We start from the raw sequence: 18749 nt of genomic DNA, 5'->3' as shown, positions 1-18749 counted from the left end.
AGTTATAAATACCAGCTACAACAATGTGAGCTGCTGCAAAAACCAGGACTGTGATACTAAATACTTTGGTGAGTTATTAACTCATCCTCCTCCTCAGGCAGAAGAACAAACAAACAAACAAACAGAAGTACAGCTTTTATTAAGGGAGATTTATTAGATATAAAAAGCTCCCTCTTTTTTCTTAGCTTTTGGAAGGCAATTCTCTTCACTTCAAAATTATAGGGAGGTTCAGCAATAACCTATTCTATCCTACAGCATGTGTCCTTGTTTCTCTTTGGTCTTTGCACTAACACAATTATTTTTTTCTCCTCTGCTTAACTTTTCTGAGATGGCAGTGAGAATTTATTTCTTTAAGCACCTTCTCAAGTTGCTGAATTAAGGCAACTTTTTAAAATCTGAAATTAAAGAGGTATTCCATTAACCAGAGGATACCTACAGGATCTATGAGATGTAAGAGGTAGAGTGGATACAAAATAGAGTTCACAATCGACATGCAAATAGAAAATGCATCCTCATGGAAACATACAAACTAGAAAAATACAAAGTGAGTCGACTGAGGGCCCACGCCCACTACCAGATTATGGTAAATTTGGAAGGCTCCATGGCATTGGAAGAAAGTGTTAGAATAAGATAATATCAACCTAAATGCCTGTGGAAGTAGCATGAATATGACTGAGGGCCAGGGATTAGGAAGAACAAGGCACGATTTGTTCCTGCCCCTGTCCCAAATTGGGCGCAAGTGCTTAAAACAACAGCACAGTTCCTTTTTGCACCCACCTTGCTGCTTCCTTGATGGTAAATTCAACAAATTGTCTCTTGACTTTCATAGATCCTTGTACTTCTTCAAGCAAAATGAAAATTCTTTTATAATCTGAAGATATTTAAAAATATTAGTATTTCTAGAATTATGAAAATGAAATATACCTCAATCTTAGTGCATCCACTACCACAGTATACATTTTCTACGGGCTACAATGTTACATAGTGTTTGCGTTTTGAATGCTTAAGTCACGACATCTGTATATTACTAAGGAAACTATTGTGAACACTAACAAAGGAAAACAAAACACTTAAGCAGATGTGTTAGAAATTTTCAGTGAAATTAAATAGAAGTCATGCTAAATCATATACAGATACAATTCAGCCCAACAATGAGCTCAAGAGGCAGCTTAATTCTGTTCTAAATCATAGAATGAGAGACTTGGCATGCTTTCATTTATAGTCATCCTTGCACTACTTACTTTGCCCAAACCTTCAAACTTCTTTCATTAATTGACATTTTATATCATGATTAATTTTCTTTGCCATGGCAGGAGATATTTGTGGTATATTTGGCACAGTTTCCACTGAAGACATTGCTGTGACTGGTGGGTCACCTGCAGAGACCATTTTTGGTGCCTACCACAAGTCATTACTATCAGGTTTGTAAAGCAGCTTATCTCTGCTGAGACTAGTGAAGTTGTAGGAGAAAGAATCCAATGCGTTGGGTGGCATATGATCTCCTGTCATATTTATAAGCTCTGGTGGAGCAGAATTTAACAGGAAGCCATTAGGAGGTGTTTGACCATTTTCCATCTCCTCCTCTTGGATACTGTGAATGACAGTAGCATCTGGAATCCAAATGAAAAAGTTGAGCTGTGAGATAAGTGCATTATGTTACCCCCATATCTATATCCCTCTGAGGCTCAGTTTCTAGGATAATATCTCATAAAGCAGGAAGATACACCAGGTGGCTATCCGAGACCCCTCAAACTGAGCTCAAGAAAGATGATACAACAAAACCACCTTCTTCCCTGCAGGACACTATGTATGCATATGGAAACCAAGTAGGACAGTACAAGCAATACACAAACATACACAGATCCCTGGTACTCCTGAATGAAATACCAGCTCCTGACAGATTAATATGCCCCAGTGGAACCACTGACAAGGAGTTATCAGGTGCTTGTTTTTCATCTTCTCTTCATGGACATTGTGAGTGGTGGTGGCATCTGGAAACAACATGAAGAGGTCAAGCTGTGAGGTAAGTACAGTATATCAACCCTGCAGGGTATATTCCTCTGATGCTCACTTGCTAGGAAATTATTGCACAAAGCAGGAGGACATGCCAGGTGGTGATATGAAATCCCTTAAATTGAGGTCATGAAATATAATATAACAAAATCCCCTTCTCCCTTTCATGACACCATGCATGCATATGGAAACCAAGTAGGACAACCCAACTTATAAGTTAACATACACAGATCATTGGTACTCATGGCTGGAATACCAGCTTCTGGTGTATTAATAAGCCACAGTGGAACAGCTGACAAGATGTTATCAGCTGCTTGTTGGCCATTTTCCATCTTCTCTTCATGGGCATTGTGAGTGACAGTAACATCTAGAAACCAGAAGAATACATCAAGCTGTGAGGTAAGTGCATTACGTCAACCCCACAGGATATCCCTCTGATGCTCACTTTTTAGGACATTATCTCATAAAGCAGAAGGATATACCAGGTGGCAACCTGAGACCCCTGAAATTGAGCTCACGAAAGATAATACAATAAAACCACCTTCTTCGAGTTATGACACTGCATGCATATGGAAACCAAGTAGGAAACCAAGTAGAAACAACTAGTAAACAAACATACACTGATCCCTGGTACTCATGGGTGGAATACCATCTCCTGACACATTAATAAGCCCTGGTGTAACGGATGACAAGAAGTTATCAGGTGCTGGTTGGCCATTATTTATCTTCTCTCCACGGACATAGTGAGTGACTGTAGCATCTGGAAACCAGATGAAGAGGTTGAGTTGTAAGATAAGTGTACTGTGGTAACCCCACAGGTATATCCGTCTAATGCTCAGTTTCTAGGAAAATATTTCATGAAGCAGGAGAGGGTATGCCAGGTGGTGATCTGAGAACACTCAAATTGAGCTCACGAAAGAAGGTACAACCAACCAAATCACCTTCTTCCCTTGATGACACTATGCACGCATATGAAAACCGAGTAGGACAATCCAACTTATAAGCAAACATACACAGACCCTTGGCGCTCATGGCTGGAATACCACCTGCTGCCATGTTAATATGCCCTGGTTTAACAGTTGACAAGACGTTATTAAACTGTGGTTGGTTATTTTCCATCCTCACTTCATAGACATTGTGATTGAGGGTACCATCTAGAAACCAAAGGAAAATGTTGAGCTGTGAGGTAAGTGCATTATGGCAACACCACAGGTATATCCCTGTCATGCTCAGTTTCTAGTAAATTATCTCATTAAGCAGGAAAGGATACACCAGGTAGTGATCTGAAACCCCTCAAATTGAGGTCACGAAAGATGATAAAAACAAGACCACCTTCTTCCCTTTATGACACCATGCCTTCATATCATAACCAAGTAAGACAGTACAAGTAGTAAACAGGCATACACAGATCCCTAGGACTCATGGCCGAAAAACCAGCTACCGCCATGTTAACACGCTCTGGTGGAAAAGTTAACAAGACATTATTCAGTTGCAGTTGGTCATTTTCCATCCTCTCATCACAGACATCGTGAGTGACGGTAGCATCTGGAAACCAAATGTTGAGGTCGAGCTGTGAAGTAAGTGCATTATTTCAACCCACAGGTATATCCCTCTGATGCTCAGCTTCTAAGAAATTATTGCATGGAGCAGGAGGACATGACAGGCGGGGTTCTGAGACCCCTCAAATGGAGCTCAAGAAACATAATACAACAAAACCACCATCTCCCCTTCATGACACTATGCATGCATATGGAAACTAAGTAGGAAAATCCAATTAGAAAGCGAACATACACAGATCTCTGGTACTCATGGCTGGAATACCAGCTCCTGCCATATTAATAAGCCCCGATAGAACATTTGACAAGATGTTATCCGGTTGTGGTTGGCTATTTTCCATCCTCTCTTCATGGACATTGAGACTGACCGTAGCATCTGGAAACCAAATGAAGAGGTTGAGCTGTGAGTTAAGTGCATTATGTCAACCCCACAGGTATATCCCTCTGATGCTCAATTTCTAGAAAATTATCAAAGAAAGCAAGGGAGGATATGCCAGGTGGCCATGTGACATCCCCCAAATTGAGGATAGGAAAGAATATACAGCAAACTTACCTTCTACCATTCATGAAAATAGGCCTGCTTAGAGGAAACAAGTAGGACAGTACAACTAATAAGCAGACATACACAGATCCCTGGTACTCGTGGATGAAATTCCAGCTGCAGCCATATTACCAATCCATGGTGGAACAGTTGACAAGATGTTATCAGGTGCTGGCTGGTCGTTATTTATCTTCTCCTCACAGACGATGTGAGTGACTGCAGCATCTGGAAACCAAATGAAGTGGTTGAGCTGTGAGGTAAGTGCATTATGTCAACCACACAGGCATACCCCACTGATGCTCAGTATCTAGGAAATTATCTCATAAAGAAGGAGGATATGCCAGGTATCAATCTGAAAAAACCAAGTAGGACAGTACAACTGAATAAGCAAACATACACTGATCCCTGGTACTCATGGCTAGAATACCAGCTGTTGCCAAATAAGCAAGTCCTGGTAGAAGAGTTGACAAGACGTTATTAGGTGATGGTTGGTTATTTTCCATCCTCTCTTCACGGACATTTTGAGTGACGGTAGCATCTGGAAGCCAAAGGAAGAGGTCGAGCTGTGAGGTAAGTGCATTATGTCAACACCACAGGTATATCCCTCTGAAGCTCAGTTTCTAAGAAATTGCTCCATAACGCAGGAGGATATATCAGGTGGTGATCAGAGACCCCTCAAATTTAGGCCAGAAAAGATAATATAACAAAACCACCTTCTTCCCTGCATGACACTGCATGCGTATGGAAACCAAGTAGGACAGTACAACTATTAAACAAACATACACTTATCCCTGGTACTCAGGGGTGGAATACCAGCTCCTGCGAAATTCATAAGCCCTGCTGTAACAGTTGACAAGAATTTATCAGGTGCTGTTTGGTCATTTTTTGTCTTTTCTTCACAGACATTGTGAGTGATGGTAAAATCTGGAAACCACATGAAGAGGTTGAGCTGTGAGGTACGTGCATTATGTCAGCCCTACAGGTATATCCCTCTGATGCTCAGTTTCTAGCAAGTTATCTAAGAAAGCAGGGGAGGATATGCCATGTGGTCAACTGAGACCCCTCAAATGGAGGCTAGGAAAGAATATACTACAAAACCACCTTCTATAATTCATGAATATAAGTATGCACATGGAAATCAAGTATGACAGTACAACTAATTAATAGACATACACAGATCCCTGGTACTCATGGATGGAATACCAGCTGCTGCCATATGACCAAGCTGTGGTGGAACAGTTGATACGACGTTATCAGTTTGGCATCGGCCATTTTCCGTCTTCTCTTCACGGACATTGTGAGTGATGGTAGCATCTGGAAACCAAAGGAAGAGGTCGAGCTATGAGGTAAGTGCATTATGTCAATCCCACCGATATATCCCACTGATGATAAGTTTCTAGGAAATTATCCCATAAAGCAGGATAATACATCATATGATGAACTGAGGCCCCTCAAGTTGAGTCCAGGAAAGATAATTCACAAAACAACCTTCTTCCCTTCATGACACTATGCATGCATATGGAAACCAAGAAGGACATTGCAAGAAAAAAAAACACATACACAGATCCCTGGTACTAACTGAAGGAGTACCAGTTCCTGCCATATTAATAAGCCCGAATAGAACATTTGACAAGACATTATCCTGTTGCGGTTGGCCATTTTCCATCCTCGCTCCATGGACATTGTGATTGATGGTAGCAACTGAAAACCAAATGAAGAGGTCGAGCTGTAAGGTAAGCACATTATGCCAACCCCACAGGTATATCCCTCTGATGCTCAGTTTCTAGGAAATAATCACTTAAAGCAGGAGGATATACCAGGTGGTGATCTGAGATCCCACAAATTCAGCTCACGAAAGACAATACAATAAAACTACATTCTTCCATTTATGACACTGCATGCATATGGAAACAAAGTAGGATAGTACAACTAGTAAACAAACACACACTGATCTCTGGTACTCATAGGTAGAATACCAGCTCCTGCCAAATTAATAAGCCCTGGTATAAGAGTTGACATGACATTATCAGGGCTGGTTGGCCGTTATTTATCTTCTCTTCATGGACATTGTGAGTGATGGTAGCATCTGGAAACCAAATGTAGTGGATGAGCTGTGAGGTAAGTACAGTACATGAATCCCACAGGGATACCCCTCTGATGCTCACTATCTAGGAATTTATCTCATAAAGAACTAGGATATACTAGGGAGCCTTCTGAGAACCCTCAAATTGAGGCCAGAAAACATAATACGACAATACCACCTTCTTCCCTTGATGACAATATGCATGCATATGGAAACCAAGTAGGACACTACAACCAGCAAACAAACTTACACTGATCCCTGGTACTCATGGCTGGAATACCAGCTGCTGCCAAATAAGTAAGCCCTGGTAGAACAGTTGACAAGCCGTTATTAGGTAGTGGTTGGTCATTTTCCACCCTCTCTTCACAGACATTGTGAGTGACGGTAGCATCTGAAAACCAAATAAAAGGGTTGAGCTGTGAGCTAAGTGTATTATGTCAACCCTACAGGTATATCCCTCTGATGATCAGTATCTAGGAAATTTATCTCATAAAGCAGGAGGATACACCAGGTGATGATCTGAGACACCTCAAATTGAGCTCACAAAAGAGAATCTAACAAAACAACCTCCTTCCCTTTTTGACACTGTGCATTCATATAGAAACCAAGTAGGACACTACAACTAGTAAACAAACATACACTGATCCCTGGTACTCATGCCCAGAATACCAGCTGCTGCCAAATAAATAACCACTGGTTGAACAGTTGACAACATGTTATTAGGTTGGGGTTGGTCATTTTCCATCTTCTCTTCACGGACATTGTGAGTGACGGTGGAAACTGGAAAACAAATGAAGAGGGTGAACTGTGAGTAAGTGCATTATGTTAACCCCACAGGTATATCCCTCTGATGCTCAGCTTCTAAGAAATTATTGCACAAAGCAGGAGGACATGACAGTTGGTGATCTGACACCCCTCAAATTGAGCTCACGGAAGATAATACAACAAAACCTCCATCTCCTCTTCATGACAATATGCATGCATATGGAAACCAAGCAGGACAATCTAATTTATAAGTGAACATACACAGATCATTGGTACTCATGGATGGAATAACAGCTCCTGTCATATTAATAAACCCTGTTGGAGCAGTTGACAAGAGGTTCTCAGATTGGGGCTGGCCATTTTCCATCTTCTCTTCAGGGACTGTGAAGGTGACTGTAGCGTCTGGAAACCAAACGAACAGGTTGAGTTGTGAGGTAAGTGCATTATGGTAACCCCCCAGGTATAAACTTCTGATGTTCTGTTTCTAGGAAATTATCTAAGAAAGCATGGAGGATATGCCATGTGGCCATCTGAGACCCCTCAAATTGAGGATAAGAAAGAATATACAATAAAACCGACTTCTACCCTTCGTGAAAATGTGCACGCTTATGGAAAACAAGTATGAAAGTACAACTAATTAGCAGACATACACAGATCCCTGATACTTGTGGATGGAGCTGCAGCCATATAACCAAGCTGTGGTGGAGCAGTTGACAAGACATTATCAGTTTGGGGTTGGTCATTTTCCATCCTGTCTTCACGGACATTGTGAGTGATGGTAACATCTGGAAACCAGTGGAACAGGTTGAGCTGTGAGGTAAGTGCATTATGACCACCTCACCGGTATATCCCACTGATGCTCAGTTTCTAAGAAATTATCTGATAAAGCAGGAGAATACATCATATAATGATCTGAGTCCCCTCAAATTGAGGCCAGGAAAAATAATTCAACAAAACCATCTTCTTCCCTTCATGACACTATGCTTGCATATGGAAACCAAGGAGAACACTACAACCAATAAACAAACATACACAGATCCCTGGTACTCATCGCTGGTATACAAGCTCCTGCCATATAAATCAGCCCTGATAGAACATTTGACAAGACGTTATCCATTTGCAGTTGGCCATTTTCCTTCCTCTCTTCATGGACATTGGGATTGACGGTAGCATGTGGAAACTAAGTGAAGAGGTTGAGTTGTGAGGTAAGTGCATTTTGTCAATCCCACAGGCCTATCCCTCTGATGCTCAGTTTCTAGGAGATTATCTAAAAAATCAGTGGAGGATATGGCGGGTGGCCATCTGATACCCCTCAAATTGAGGCTAGGAAATAATATACAACAAAACCACCTTCCACCATTCATGAAAATATGCCTGCTTACGGAAACCAAGTAGGACAAGTCCAAATAATAAGCAGACATACACAGATCTCTCGTGCTCGTGGATGAAACTCCAGCTGCTGCCATATTACCAAGCCATGCTGGAGCAGTCGACAAGGTGTTATCAGGTGCTGGTTGGCTGTTATTTATCTTCTCTTCACGGACGTTGTGAGTGACTGCAGCATCTGGAAACCAATTGAAGTGGTTGAGCTGCGAGGTAAGTGCATTATGTCAACCACACAGGCATACCCCTCTGATGCTCAGTATCTAGGAAATTATCTCATAAAGAAGGAGGATATACCAGGTAGCAATTTGAGAACCCTAAAATTGAGGCCAGAAAAGATAATACAACAAAATTACCTTCTTCCCTCATGAGACTATGCATATACTGCATAGTGGAAATCAAGTAGAACAGTATACCAACTGAGCAAACTTACACTGATCCCTAGTACTCATGGATGAAATACCAGCTGCTGCCATATTAATAAGCACTGGTGGAACAGTTGTGACGACATTACCAGGTGCTGGCTGGCCATTTTTTACCTTCTCTTCATGGACATTGTGAGTGATGCTAGCATCTGGAAACCAAATGAAGAGGTTGAGCTGCAAGATAGGTGTGCTTTGTCCAATCCTCCCCCAGAGGGACAGCTATGTATTAATCAGTTTCTAGGGAATTATTTATTTCATGAAACAGAAGGATTTACCACGTGGGAATCTCAGATCTTGCAAACAGAGATCAGGTTAGATAACAGAATAAAACTACCTTCTCACCTCTTGGCATAATGAATACATGCAGTAAAGAAGTACGACAGCAGAATAAATATTCACAGGTTTTAGTACTCATCATTTTGTATCATCTTGCTGCCCTTTACATTTCTCATTTGATATTATTGTTGTAGTTCACCTATAAATGCCATGCTGTGTGCAGCAGGAAGCCAGACTAAGTGAGCCGTCCTTAACCTGCCTCCTTTCTACCTCAAATATTCTGAGAAATTAGAGGTGGCTATTGGAGTTGAACACTCTTACCTCCACTCCATCATCATACATCTGTGTTTTTATATGATTCTACAGATCCTTCCCTTTTGTCTAGAAAAAGTGACTTTCTTTTCACTCCAGGTCTGACACCTCTTTCATTTATTCATCATCTGTGGCAGGCAGCATGCCAGGAGCTGGGGATCGGCGGTAAACAGCCCAGAGAGCAATGTTCCCTGCCCTTGTGGAGCTCACATCCTCATGGGGCAGTCAGACAAAACATGTACAAAGAACAAATGAAACAAACAGTGCTGGGCTGGTTTTGGGGAAGCAGTCCACAGGCATGTGGGAGACAGCAGCAGAGGGAGCCCCCGGGGCTGCAGCTTGTTTGGCAGGGCCTTCTGAAAAGGTGCCATCGGGCAGTGCTTGGAGGAAGAAGCAGAACCTCCTGTGCAGAGGCAGAGGGAGAGTTCCAGGTTGCGGTGAGGCCAAGGTTAGGGGATGCAGTGAGGATGGACCGGGCACTACAGAGGTGAAGGACAGAGGCAGAGAGAGCCAGGAGGAAATGGATGGGACCCGCGTTAGGAGAGGGTGATAGAGGCCAGTCTGTGCAGAGGCTTGCAGACCAAAGCCGGTTCAGGGTCTGTTCTGAGTGCTTAGGAGAGATGAGGATGGGTTTTCAGGAGGGACATGGCATGATGTAATTTACACGCTGACATAATTATCTAGCCATAGGGTTAGAGAGTATGTGATAGATGAGTGAAGATTAGAAACACTGAGCTAAGAAGGCATTGTACTATCTTGGAGAGAGATCACGGAAGTGTGCACTGGAGGGATAGAGAGAAACGGTTGGATGCAGAATTTATACTGGGCATCGACTACTAGACTTGCTAAGAGATGGGAAATGAGAGAGTAATAAAAGAATCGTAAGATAACTCATAAGTGACTTTAAGTATTTTGACTTGAACTACTAAGTAAAAGTACACCAGGGGTGTTCAGGAGGTGTTAGGCAACCGACTATGAGAGCTGAGTGCTGCCAACTCTTCTTGAATCTGGTTCCATGACCTTACGTTGACAGCTTGAACTAGGCCCTGATGGGATTATCTGCTCTATGGATAGCTGCAAACTCCAAAAACCAGGACTTCTCAATCCTCGATACCTGTGAACAGCTGGTTGCTACAACTTAGAGGATATTTCACCTAGTGGACAGTATCTTTAATTGAAATAGTGAAGGATGAAAGTAGAGTATTTTTGGAAAGAGGGAGGTCAGAAATTTGAACATGTAGAGCCAGTTGAATTTTAGATGTCTATTAGACACCCAGTAGAGATACCACGCGTGTAGTTGTATTTGAGTCTGGATTTCAGGAGCAAGTTGTAGTGTAGAAGTATAATGGTGAGAGTTCTTATAGTGCAAATCATTTAAAATTCTAAGACAGCATGGCATCACCTAAGGAGATAGTATATTGAAGAGAAGAGAGCCTAGGATCAAGCTTTGGCGCCCTGAAATATTTAGAGGTGGGAAGGGAGAGGAGAAAAACAAAAAAGAGAAGGAAAATGAGTCTCTAGTAACAGGGTAAGAAATCCAGTTGTCTCGGGACCCAAGAAGCTTTCCGTGCAGGAGGGAGTAAACAACTGTGTCGCATGCTGCTGAGAGATTAATGCCGAAGTGCAGCAAACACTGGTGACCTTGATGATAGTAGTTTCATTGGAATACACTAAGAAGAAGCCAGACTGCACTGGGTTAGAGCGGAATGTGAGGACAGGCAGAAAGTGAGCAGACCCATCCTCTTGTTGAGCCCACCATCTCCTTCTGCCTCAGGAACCTGCTTCATTCATCTAACACTTGCAGGAACTCCAAATTGTTGCACCTAATTAGAACCTTGCCCTTCCACTTGCAAATGTGCTCATATCTGTTCATCCCTCAAGGACATGACTACAAATGTCCTTTGACATGGTTGAGCCCCAAAGATTGGATTCCCCCTCACCTTCCCGTTTGTCTAACCGCAGGGACATACTCTTCCCTCTCTTAGATGAAGAGTGTCTCTTGGATTTTCTGGAACGTTTCTGTTTGCTTTGATGCCCTGTTGCAACCTGATTTACTTCATCACTCCTCATTTGCTGAAAAACATCAGTGAACATATTCCCTTAAAGACAAATCCTAGGCCGGGCGTGGTGGCTTAAGCCTGTAATCTGGGCAGATCACAAGGTCAGGAGATCGAGATCATCCTGGCTAACATGGGGAAACCCTGTCTCTACTAAAAATACAAAAAATTAGCCGGGCGTGGTGGCAGATGCCTGTAGTCCCAGCTACTCTGGAGGCTGAGGCAGGAGAATGGCGTGAACCTGGGAGGCGGAGCTTGCAGTGAGCCAAGATCGCGCCACTGCACTCCAGCCTGGGTGACAGAGCAAGACTCCATCTCAAAAAATAATAAATAAATAAATAAATAAAAAATAAAGACAAATCCAACCATTGCAAAGTCACAGTCTTCATATGCATACACAGCCATGCATTTATAACGCTAATATAAAGTTTTAGTCACAGGTCAAAGATTTCTCATCACTCAACACACACGACGCTCTCAGAAAAGGCAAGTTAATTTTAATCTAGTCTCAGTGAAACAAGGGAAGGTAAAATACAAGGTGTTATCCAAAGTCAAAAATGGTACAGTCATGATTAATCAGAATGTTTGGGGAATGAGTGGCTTCCATCAACCAAAGGAATAAACATATGGTTATATCTCTAATGAAGTGAAGTACACATCATTTTGTCTCAGCCCTTGTTAGGGGACCAAAAAAAAGAAATACCTTTCTTATCTTTCAGTGCTTTAAAGCTACGTATTAACAAACACTGATAAATACTTTATTAGATGATACATATAGATAGTGAAGGGTAGGATAGATTGAAAAGGTAAATGTTCCCACCATGGAGGTGTGGGAACATTTACCTTTTCAATCTATCCTACCCTTCACTATCTATATGTATCATTATGTATATCATATAGATACATATAGATATCATTATATCTATATGTATCACTATCTATATGTTTCTATATGCTTCATTCCCCAAGCATTCTGATTAATCATGACTGCACCATGTTTGACTTTGGATAACACCTTGTATTTTACCTTCCCTTGTTTCACTGAGACTAGATTAAAATTAACTTGCCTTTTATGAGAGCATCATGTGTGTTGAGTGATGACAAATCTTTTATTCCAATATGTTGATCTTGGAGACAGACAGGGGTAGGGCATGCTTTGCAATGTTGATGGTAGATAAAACATGAAATTCAAGGGTATACTAGGCTAACTAAAAGCTATTTTCATCAAAGGATAACCCAAGACTATGCTCCTGACTACCAGAGGTACCAAGAAGAGCTGGTACTATTTCTACTGAAAGTATTCCAAAAAAATTGAAAAGGAGGGACTCCTACCTAACTCATTTTATGAAGCCAGCATCATCCTGATGCCAAAACCTGGCAGAGATACAACAAAAAAAGAAAATTTCAGGCCAGTATTCCTGATGAATATCGATGCAAAAATCCTCAGTAAAATTCTGGAAAACTGAATCCAGCAGCACATCAAAAAGCTTATCCACCATGATCAAGTTGGCTTCATCCCCAGGATGCAAGGTCGTTTCAGAATAAGGAAATCAATGAATGTAATTCATCACATAAATAGAACTAACGATAAAGACCACATGATTATATCAATAGATGCAGAAAAGGCCTTTGATAAAATTCAACATCCCCTTATATTAAAAGCTCTCAATAAACCAGGTACTGAAAGAAAATACCTCAAAATAATAAGAACCATATATGACAAAGCCACAGCCAATATCATACTGAATGGAAAAAAGGTGGAAGCATTCCCCTTGAAACTTGCACAAGACAAGGATGCCCTCCCTCACCACTCTTATTTAACACAGTATCAGATGTTCTGGCCACGGCAATCACGCAAGACTAAGAAACAAAGTGTATTCAAATAGGGAGAGAGGACGTCAAATTATCTTTGTTTGCAGAAGACATGACCCTATATCTAGAAAATCCCATTGTCTCAGCCCAAAAGCTTCTTAAGCTGATAAGCAACTTCAGCAAAGTCTCAGGATATAAAATCCATGTGCAAAAATTGCTAGCATTCCTGGCCGGGCACAGTGGCTCACGCCTGTAATCCCAGCACGCCGAGGCGGGCGGATCACGAGCTCAGGAGACCGAGACCATCCTGGCTAACACGGTGAAACGCCGTCTCTACTAAAAATACAAAAAATTAGCCGGGCGTGGTTTCAGGCGCCTGTAGTCCCAGCTACTCGGAGGCTGAGGCAGGAGAATGGCCTGAACCCGGGAGGCGGAGCTTGCAGTGAGCCGAGATCGCGCCACTGCACTCCAGCCTGGGCGACAGAGCCAGACTGTCTCAAAAAAAAAAAAAAAAAAATTACTAGTATTCCTATACGCCAAAAGCAGGCAAGCAGAGAGACAAATCATGAATGAACTCCCATGCACAATTGCTAGAAAAAGAATAAAGTACCTAGGAATACAGCTAACAAGGGAAGTGAAGGACCTCTTCAAAGAGAACTACAAACCACTGCTCAAGGAAATCAGAGGACACAAACAAATGGAAAAACATTCCATGCTGGTGGATAGGAAAAATCAATATTGTGAAAATGGCCATACTGCCCAAAGTAATTTAGAGATTCCATGCTATTCCCATTAAAATACCATTGACATTCTTCACAATTGAGAAGTTATTTTAAAATTCATACAGAACCAAAAAAGAGCCAGAATAGCCAAGACAATTCTAAGCCAAAAGAAGAAAGCTAGAGGCATCACGCTACCTAACTTCAAACTATACTACGGGGCTACAGTAACTGAAACAGCATTTTCCTGGTACAAAAACAGATACATAGACCAATGGAACAGAATAGAGAACTCAGAAATAAGATCGCACAGCGGTAACCATCTGTTCTTCAACAAACCTGACAAAAACAAGCAATGGGGACAGGAATCCCTATTTAATTAATGGTGCAGGGAGAACTGGCTAGCCATACGCAAAAATTGAAAGTGGACCCCTTCCTTACACCTTATGCAAAAATTAACTCGAGATGGATTAAAGACTTAAATGTAAAACCCAAAACTATAAAAACCCTAGAAAAAAATATAGGCAATACTATTCAGGACATAGGCACGGGCAAAGATTTCATGACAAAAATGCCAAAAGCAATGGCAACAAAAGCAAAAATTGACAAATGGGATCTAATTAAACTAAACAGCTTATGCATAGCAAAATGAACTATAATCAGAGTGTACAGACAACCTACAGACTGGGAGAAAACTTTTGCAATCTGATCATCTGACAAAGGTCTACTATCCAGACTCTACAAGAAACTTAAACAAATTTACAAAAGAAAATCAAACAAACCCTTTAAAAAGTTGGCAAAGGACGTGAACAGACACTTCTCAAAAGAAGACATTCACGCGGCCAACAAGCATATGAAAAAAAAGCTCAACATCATTGATCATTATAGAAATGCAAATCAAAACCACAATGAGATAACATCTCTTGTCAGTCAGAATGGCGATTATTAAAACGTCAAGAAACAACAGATGCTGGCAAGGTTGTTGAGAAAAAGGACTGCTTTTACACTGTTGGTGGGAGTGTAAATTACTTCATCCACATGGGAGACAGTGTGGTGATTCCTCAAAGATCCACAGGCAGAAATAGCATTTGATCCAGCAATCCCATTCCTGGGTATATACCCAAAGAAATATAAATCATTCTATTATAAATATACAAGAATGCGTATGTTCATTGCAGCACTACTTACAATAGCAAAGACGTGGAATCAACCCAAATGTCCAGCAATGATAGACCAGATAAAGAAAATGTAGTACATATACACCATGGAACACCATGCAGCCATAAAAAGAAATGAGATCATGTCATTGTAGAAACATGGATGGAGCTGGAAGCCGTTATCCTCAGAAAACTAATGCAGGAACAGAAAACCAAACAGTGCATGTTCTCACTTATGAGTGGGAACTGAATGATGAGAACACATGGACACATGGGTGGGGAGCAACACACACTGGGTCCTGTCAGGTGGTGGGGGAGGAGTAGGGAGGGCATCAGGAAGAATAGCTAATGGATGCTGGGCTTAATACCAAGGTGATGGGTTGTTAGGTCCAGCAAGTCACAATGGCACACGTTTACCTATGTAACAAACCTGCATATCATGCATATGTACCTCACAACATAAAATAAAAGTTGAAAAAAAGAATATGCTCCTGCATTAAATATGCAGGAGCATATTTAATAAAATTTATATTTTATTATTAAAAATAAATATATTTATATTTATTATACAAATTTATTAATATTTAATAAAATTTACACTTATTATATTAATAAATATCAATAATAAAAAATAGTTATATTTATTATATAAATTTTATTAAATATAGTATTTAATAAAAATATATTTATATATAATGTTGATTTTAAAATTTTCCAAACCATTTTCATTTCCTATAAAATAGGGGCTTAGAATGTGTGAAAACATTTTTACTGAACATCTACTACCATCCAGTTACGGTTCTAAATGCTTTACATGTATTAACGCAATCCTTGGCCAATCTCTATGAATGTGGTGTGATTCTTATCTCTATTGTTAAAAAAGAGAAAATAAAGGCACAGAAAATTAAGGAAAGGTTTAATTAATTGAGGAGTTTTGGGCATATGGTGGAATAACTTTAGTCTGTTTTTGTTACAGAAGAGATTATTGCCTATCTGTGTCCTTATGCCAATGGTCTGTTCCACAACTGCAGATGCAATCTCTTTTGTCTTCATGTTTTAATGGTGGAGTTAGTATGTCTATCTCATACACAACACAAAACTCATATTAAGATCTCCATTAGGACAATCCAATTATGGCAACATCATCTAGTGCTTCATAGTCCACGAGGAATACTTAGTCATTTTTTAGATAGAGCACTAGAGACTTGGATAAGAGAAACAGAGACTGTAGACTGTAATCTCGATATGAAAGGAGTTATTGTGGGGACTGGGAAAGAATATAGACTCTGGAGTCCGAAAGATATGCGTTCAAACCCTGGGTCTATCTCCTATCATGTGTCAGTTGGGGCAAGCCATTTGATCACTGTCAGCCTTGATTTCTTACTAAAGGGGATATAGTAATACACATCTGCAGAACAATTATGAGCATTACATGTGATAATTAAAAACATCAGTTCCTTGTACAATGAATCCACTCTTGGATCAAAAAGTTCCCATTTTATGTTCACATAAGAATTCCCGTGTCATGTTTTTTCTCTTAAATCGAGAATTAACAGATATAGTTTATATTTATCTTTTCAATAAGAAAGTAATTATACTAAAAACGTCATAATTAGGGCAGAAATAGAGAGTTATCTTACCTGCCCATCATTTGTAGACACACAGCCAACTGTATGAAGTTCTTCAGGTGGAGCTGGTTGACTCGTTTGAAGTGGAGAAGCCTGCATCTGCAGATAGTCCTCATAATTAACTATGTGTGTTACCAGAACACTTTGATTTATAACTGGAACATAACTGGCACATGAATCGGCGCTACACAGCTGAAATATATGACCCTGTTGAGAGTACACGATCACAAACTGTCTTTGTAATGTGTGCCTTGGTACCAAACAGAGTTTAGAATCTCATGTCTAGAATCTATATCATGTTCTGTGATCTAGAATCATCTCCCTTTATCTAAGTCATGACTCAGTCCACCCTCACTACTTTCTATAGGTTCACACCACCAGGTTAAACAATTCCCTTATGCCTCCATCTCAGTTTGAGAATGGGCTGACCTTCCTTATACCACCATCCCAACTAAAAATATAATTCTAAATATTAATACTTTAATATTTAGAATGCCAATTTTCACTGAATTATTCAAGTTCATTGTTTAAAGCTCAAAGGAGAAGTATGTATTAATGAGCACATACACTGTCCTACTTAACCTACCTGCCCATTATTTATAAACACACAGCCAAAAGTATAAACTTCTTCAGGTGGAGTTGGCTGACTTGTTTGAAGTGGAGGAACCAGCATCTGCAGATATTCCTCATAGCTAACTATGTGTGTGTGACTAGAACACTCTGATTAAAAACTAGAACATAAATGGCAAGGAAATCGACACTATTCTCCCCATTGAAGGGTGTAGGCTCCATGGCATTCTCTTATCATCCGGAGAACACTGAGTAGTGGGCCTAACCCTCTTTGGATAACTTGCTGAAATCTATAGATATTTTTCCCTGGAAAAATACCCTTACACACAAACTTGGTGTATAATTTCAGAAGTGTGACCAGCCTGAGATGTGATTAATTTAGTGGACAGATGACCCCACTTAAAATCACCAACACTGGGGTACAGAGGGTTTGTAAACTGATGCCAATTATCCTGGACACTATCAGCTTTGTTATTTCCATATAAAAAAGGAATTCTCTGCTGAACGCATAGCGGTAGGCAGTGTCATATAGTATTTGCGTGTGCAATCTCTGAAATCTGACAGACCTAGGTTCTGTCAGTTTTCCAAGTGGTTAAACCTGTGAGGGCTGCTTAAATATGCACTCTACGATTCTATTTCCATAAAATGGGCATAAAACAGTATCTAATTCATGGCGCTCTCATAAGGATTACCAGAGATAAAGCACAAAGAGGATAGTGTATATGCTAGCTAATACATACTTTCTTTTTTTTTCTTTTCTTTTTTTTTATTATACTTTAAGTTTTAGGGTACATATGCACATTGTGCAGGTTAGTTACATATGTATACATGTGCCATGCTGGTGCGCTGCACCCACTAACTCGTCATCTAGCATTAGGTATATCTCCCAGTGCTATCCCTCCCCCCTCCCCCCACCCCACCACAGTCCCCAGAGTGTGATATTCCCCTTCCTGTGTCCATGTGATCTCATTGTTCAATTCCCACCTATGAGTGAGAATATGTGGTGTTTGGTTTTTTGTTCTTGCGATAGTTTACTGAGAATGATGATTTCCAATTTCATCCATGTCCCTACAAAGGACATGAACTCATCATTTTTTATGGCTGCATAGTATTCCATGGTGTATATGTGCCACATTTTCTTAATCCAGTCTATCATTGTTGGACATTTGGGTTGGTTCCAAGTCTTTGCTATTGTGAATAATGCTGCAATAAACATACGTGTGCATGTGTCTTTATAGCAGCATGATTTATAGTCCTTTGGGTATATACCCAGTAATGGGATGGGTGGGTCAAATGGTATTTCTAGTTCTAGATCCCTGAGGAATCGCCACACTGACTTCCACAATGGTTGAACTAGTTTACAGTCCCACCAACAGTGTAAAAGTGTTCCTATTTCTCCACATCCTCTCCGGCACCTGTTGTTTCCTGACTTTTTAATGATTGCCATTCTAA

The 18749-nt window shown here is 40.5% G+C and overlaps 1 protein-coding gene across 1 annotated transcript; it reads right to left on the bottom strand.

Annotated features, from left to right (window-relative positions):
• Positions 1 to 295: 295 nt before the first annotated feature.
• Positions 296 to 16826, bottom strand: LOC101144735 (sarcoma antigen 1-like). Its single transcript, XM_031005756.2, is given in 21 exon segments — positions 296 to 395; positions 778 to 871; positions 1242 to 1610; positions 1858 to 1933; positions 2316 to 2380; positions 2633 to 2773; positions 4195 to 4335; positions 4508 to 4648; positions 5284 to 5424; positions 5671 to 5811; positions 6057 to 6143; positions 6146 to 6196; positions 6444 to 6584; positions 6833 to 6973; positions 7220 to 7360; positions 7609 to 7743; positions 7991 to 8133; positions 8384 to 8547; positions 8830 to 8915; positions 11295 to 11427; positions 16740 to 16826. Coding segments are annotated over 21 exon segments (2718 nt in total).
• Between the last annotated feature and the right edge of the window lie 1923 nt (positions 16827 to 18749).

Source organism: Gorilla gorilla, chromosome X (genome assembly GCF_029281585.2).
Source record: "Gorilla gorilla gorilla isolate KB3781 chromosome X, NHGRI_mGorGor1-v2.1_pri, whole genome shotgun sequence".
Taxonomy (NCBI): domain Eukaryota; kingdom Metazoa; phylum Chordata; class Mammalia; order Primates; family Hominidae; genus Gorilla; species Gorilla gorilla.
The sequence above is the reverse complement of the archived record's forward strand: the minus strand, read 5'-3'. Positions and strand labels throughout refer to the sequence as shown.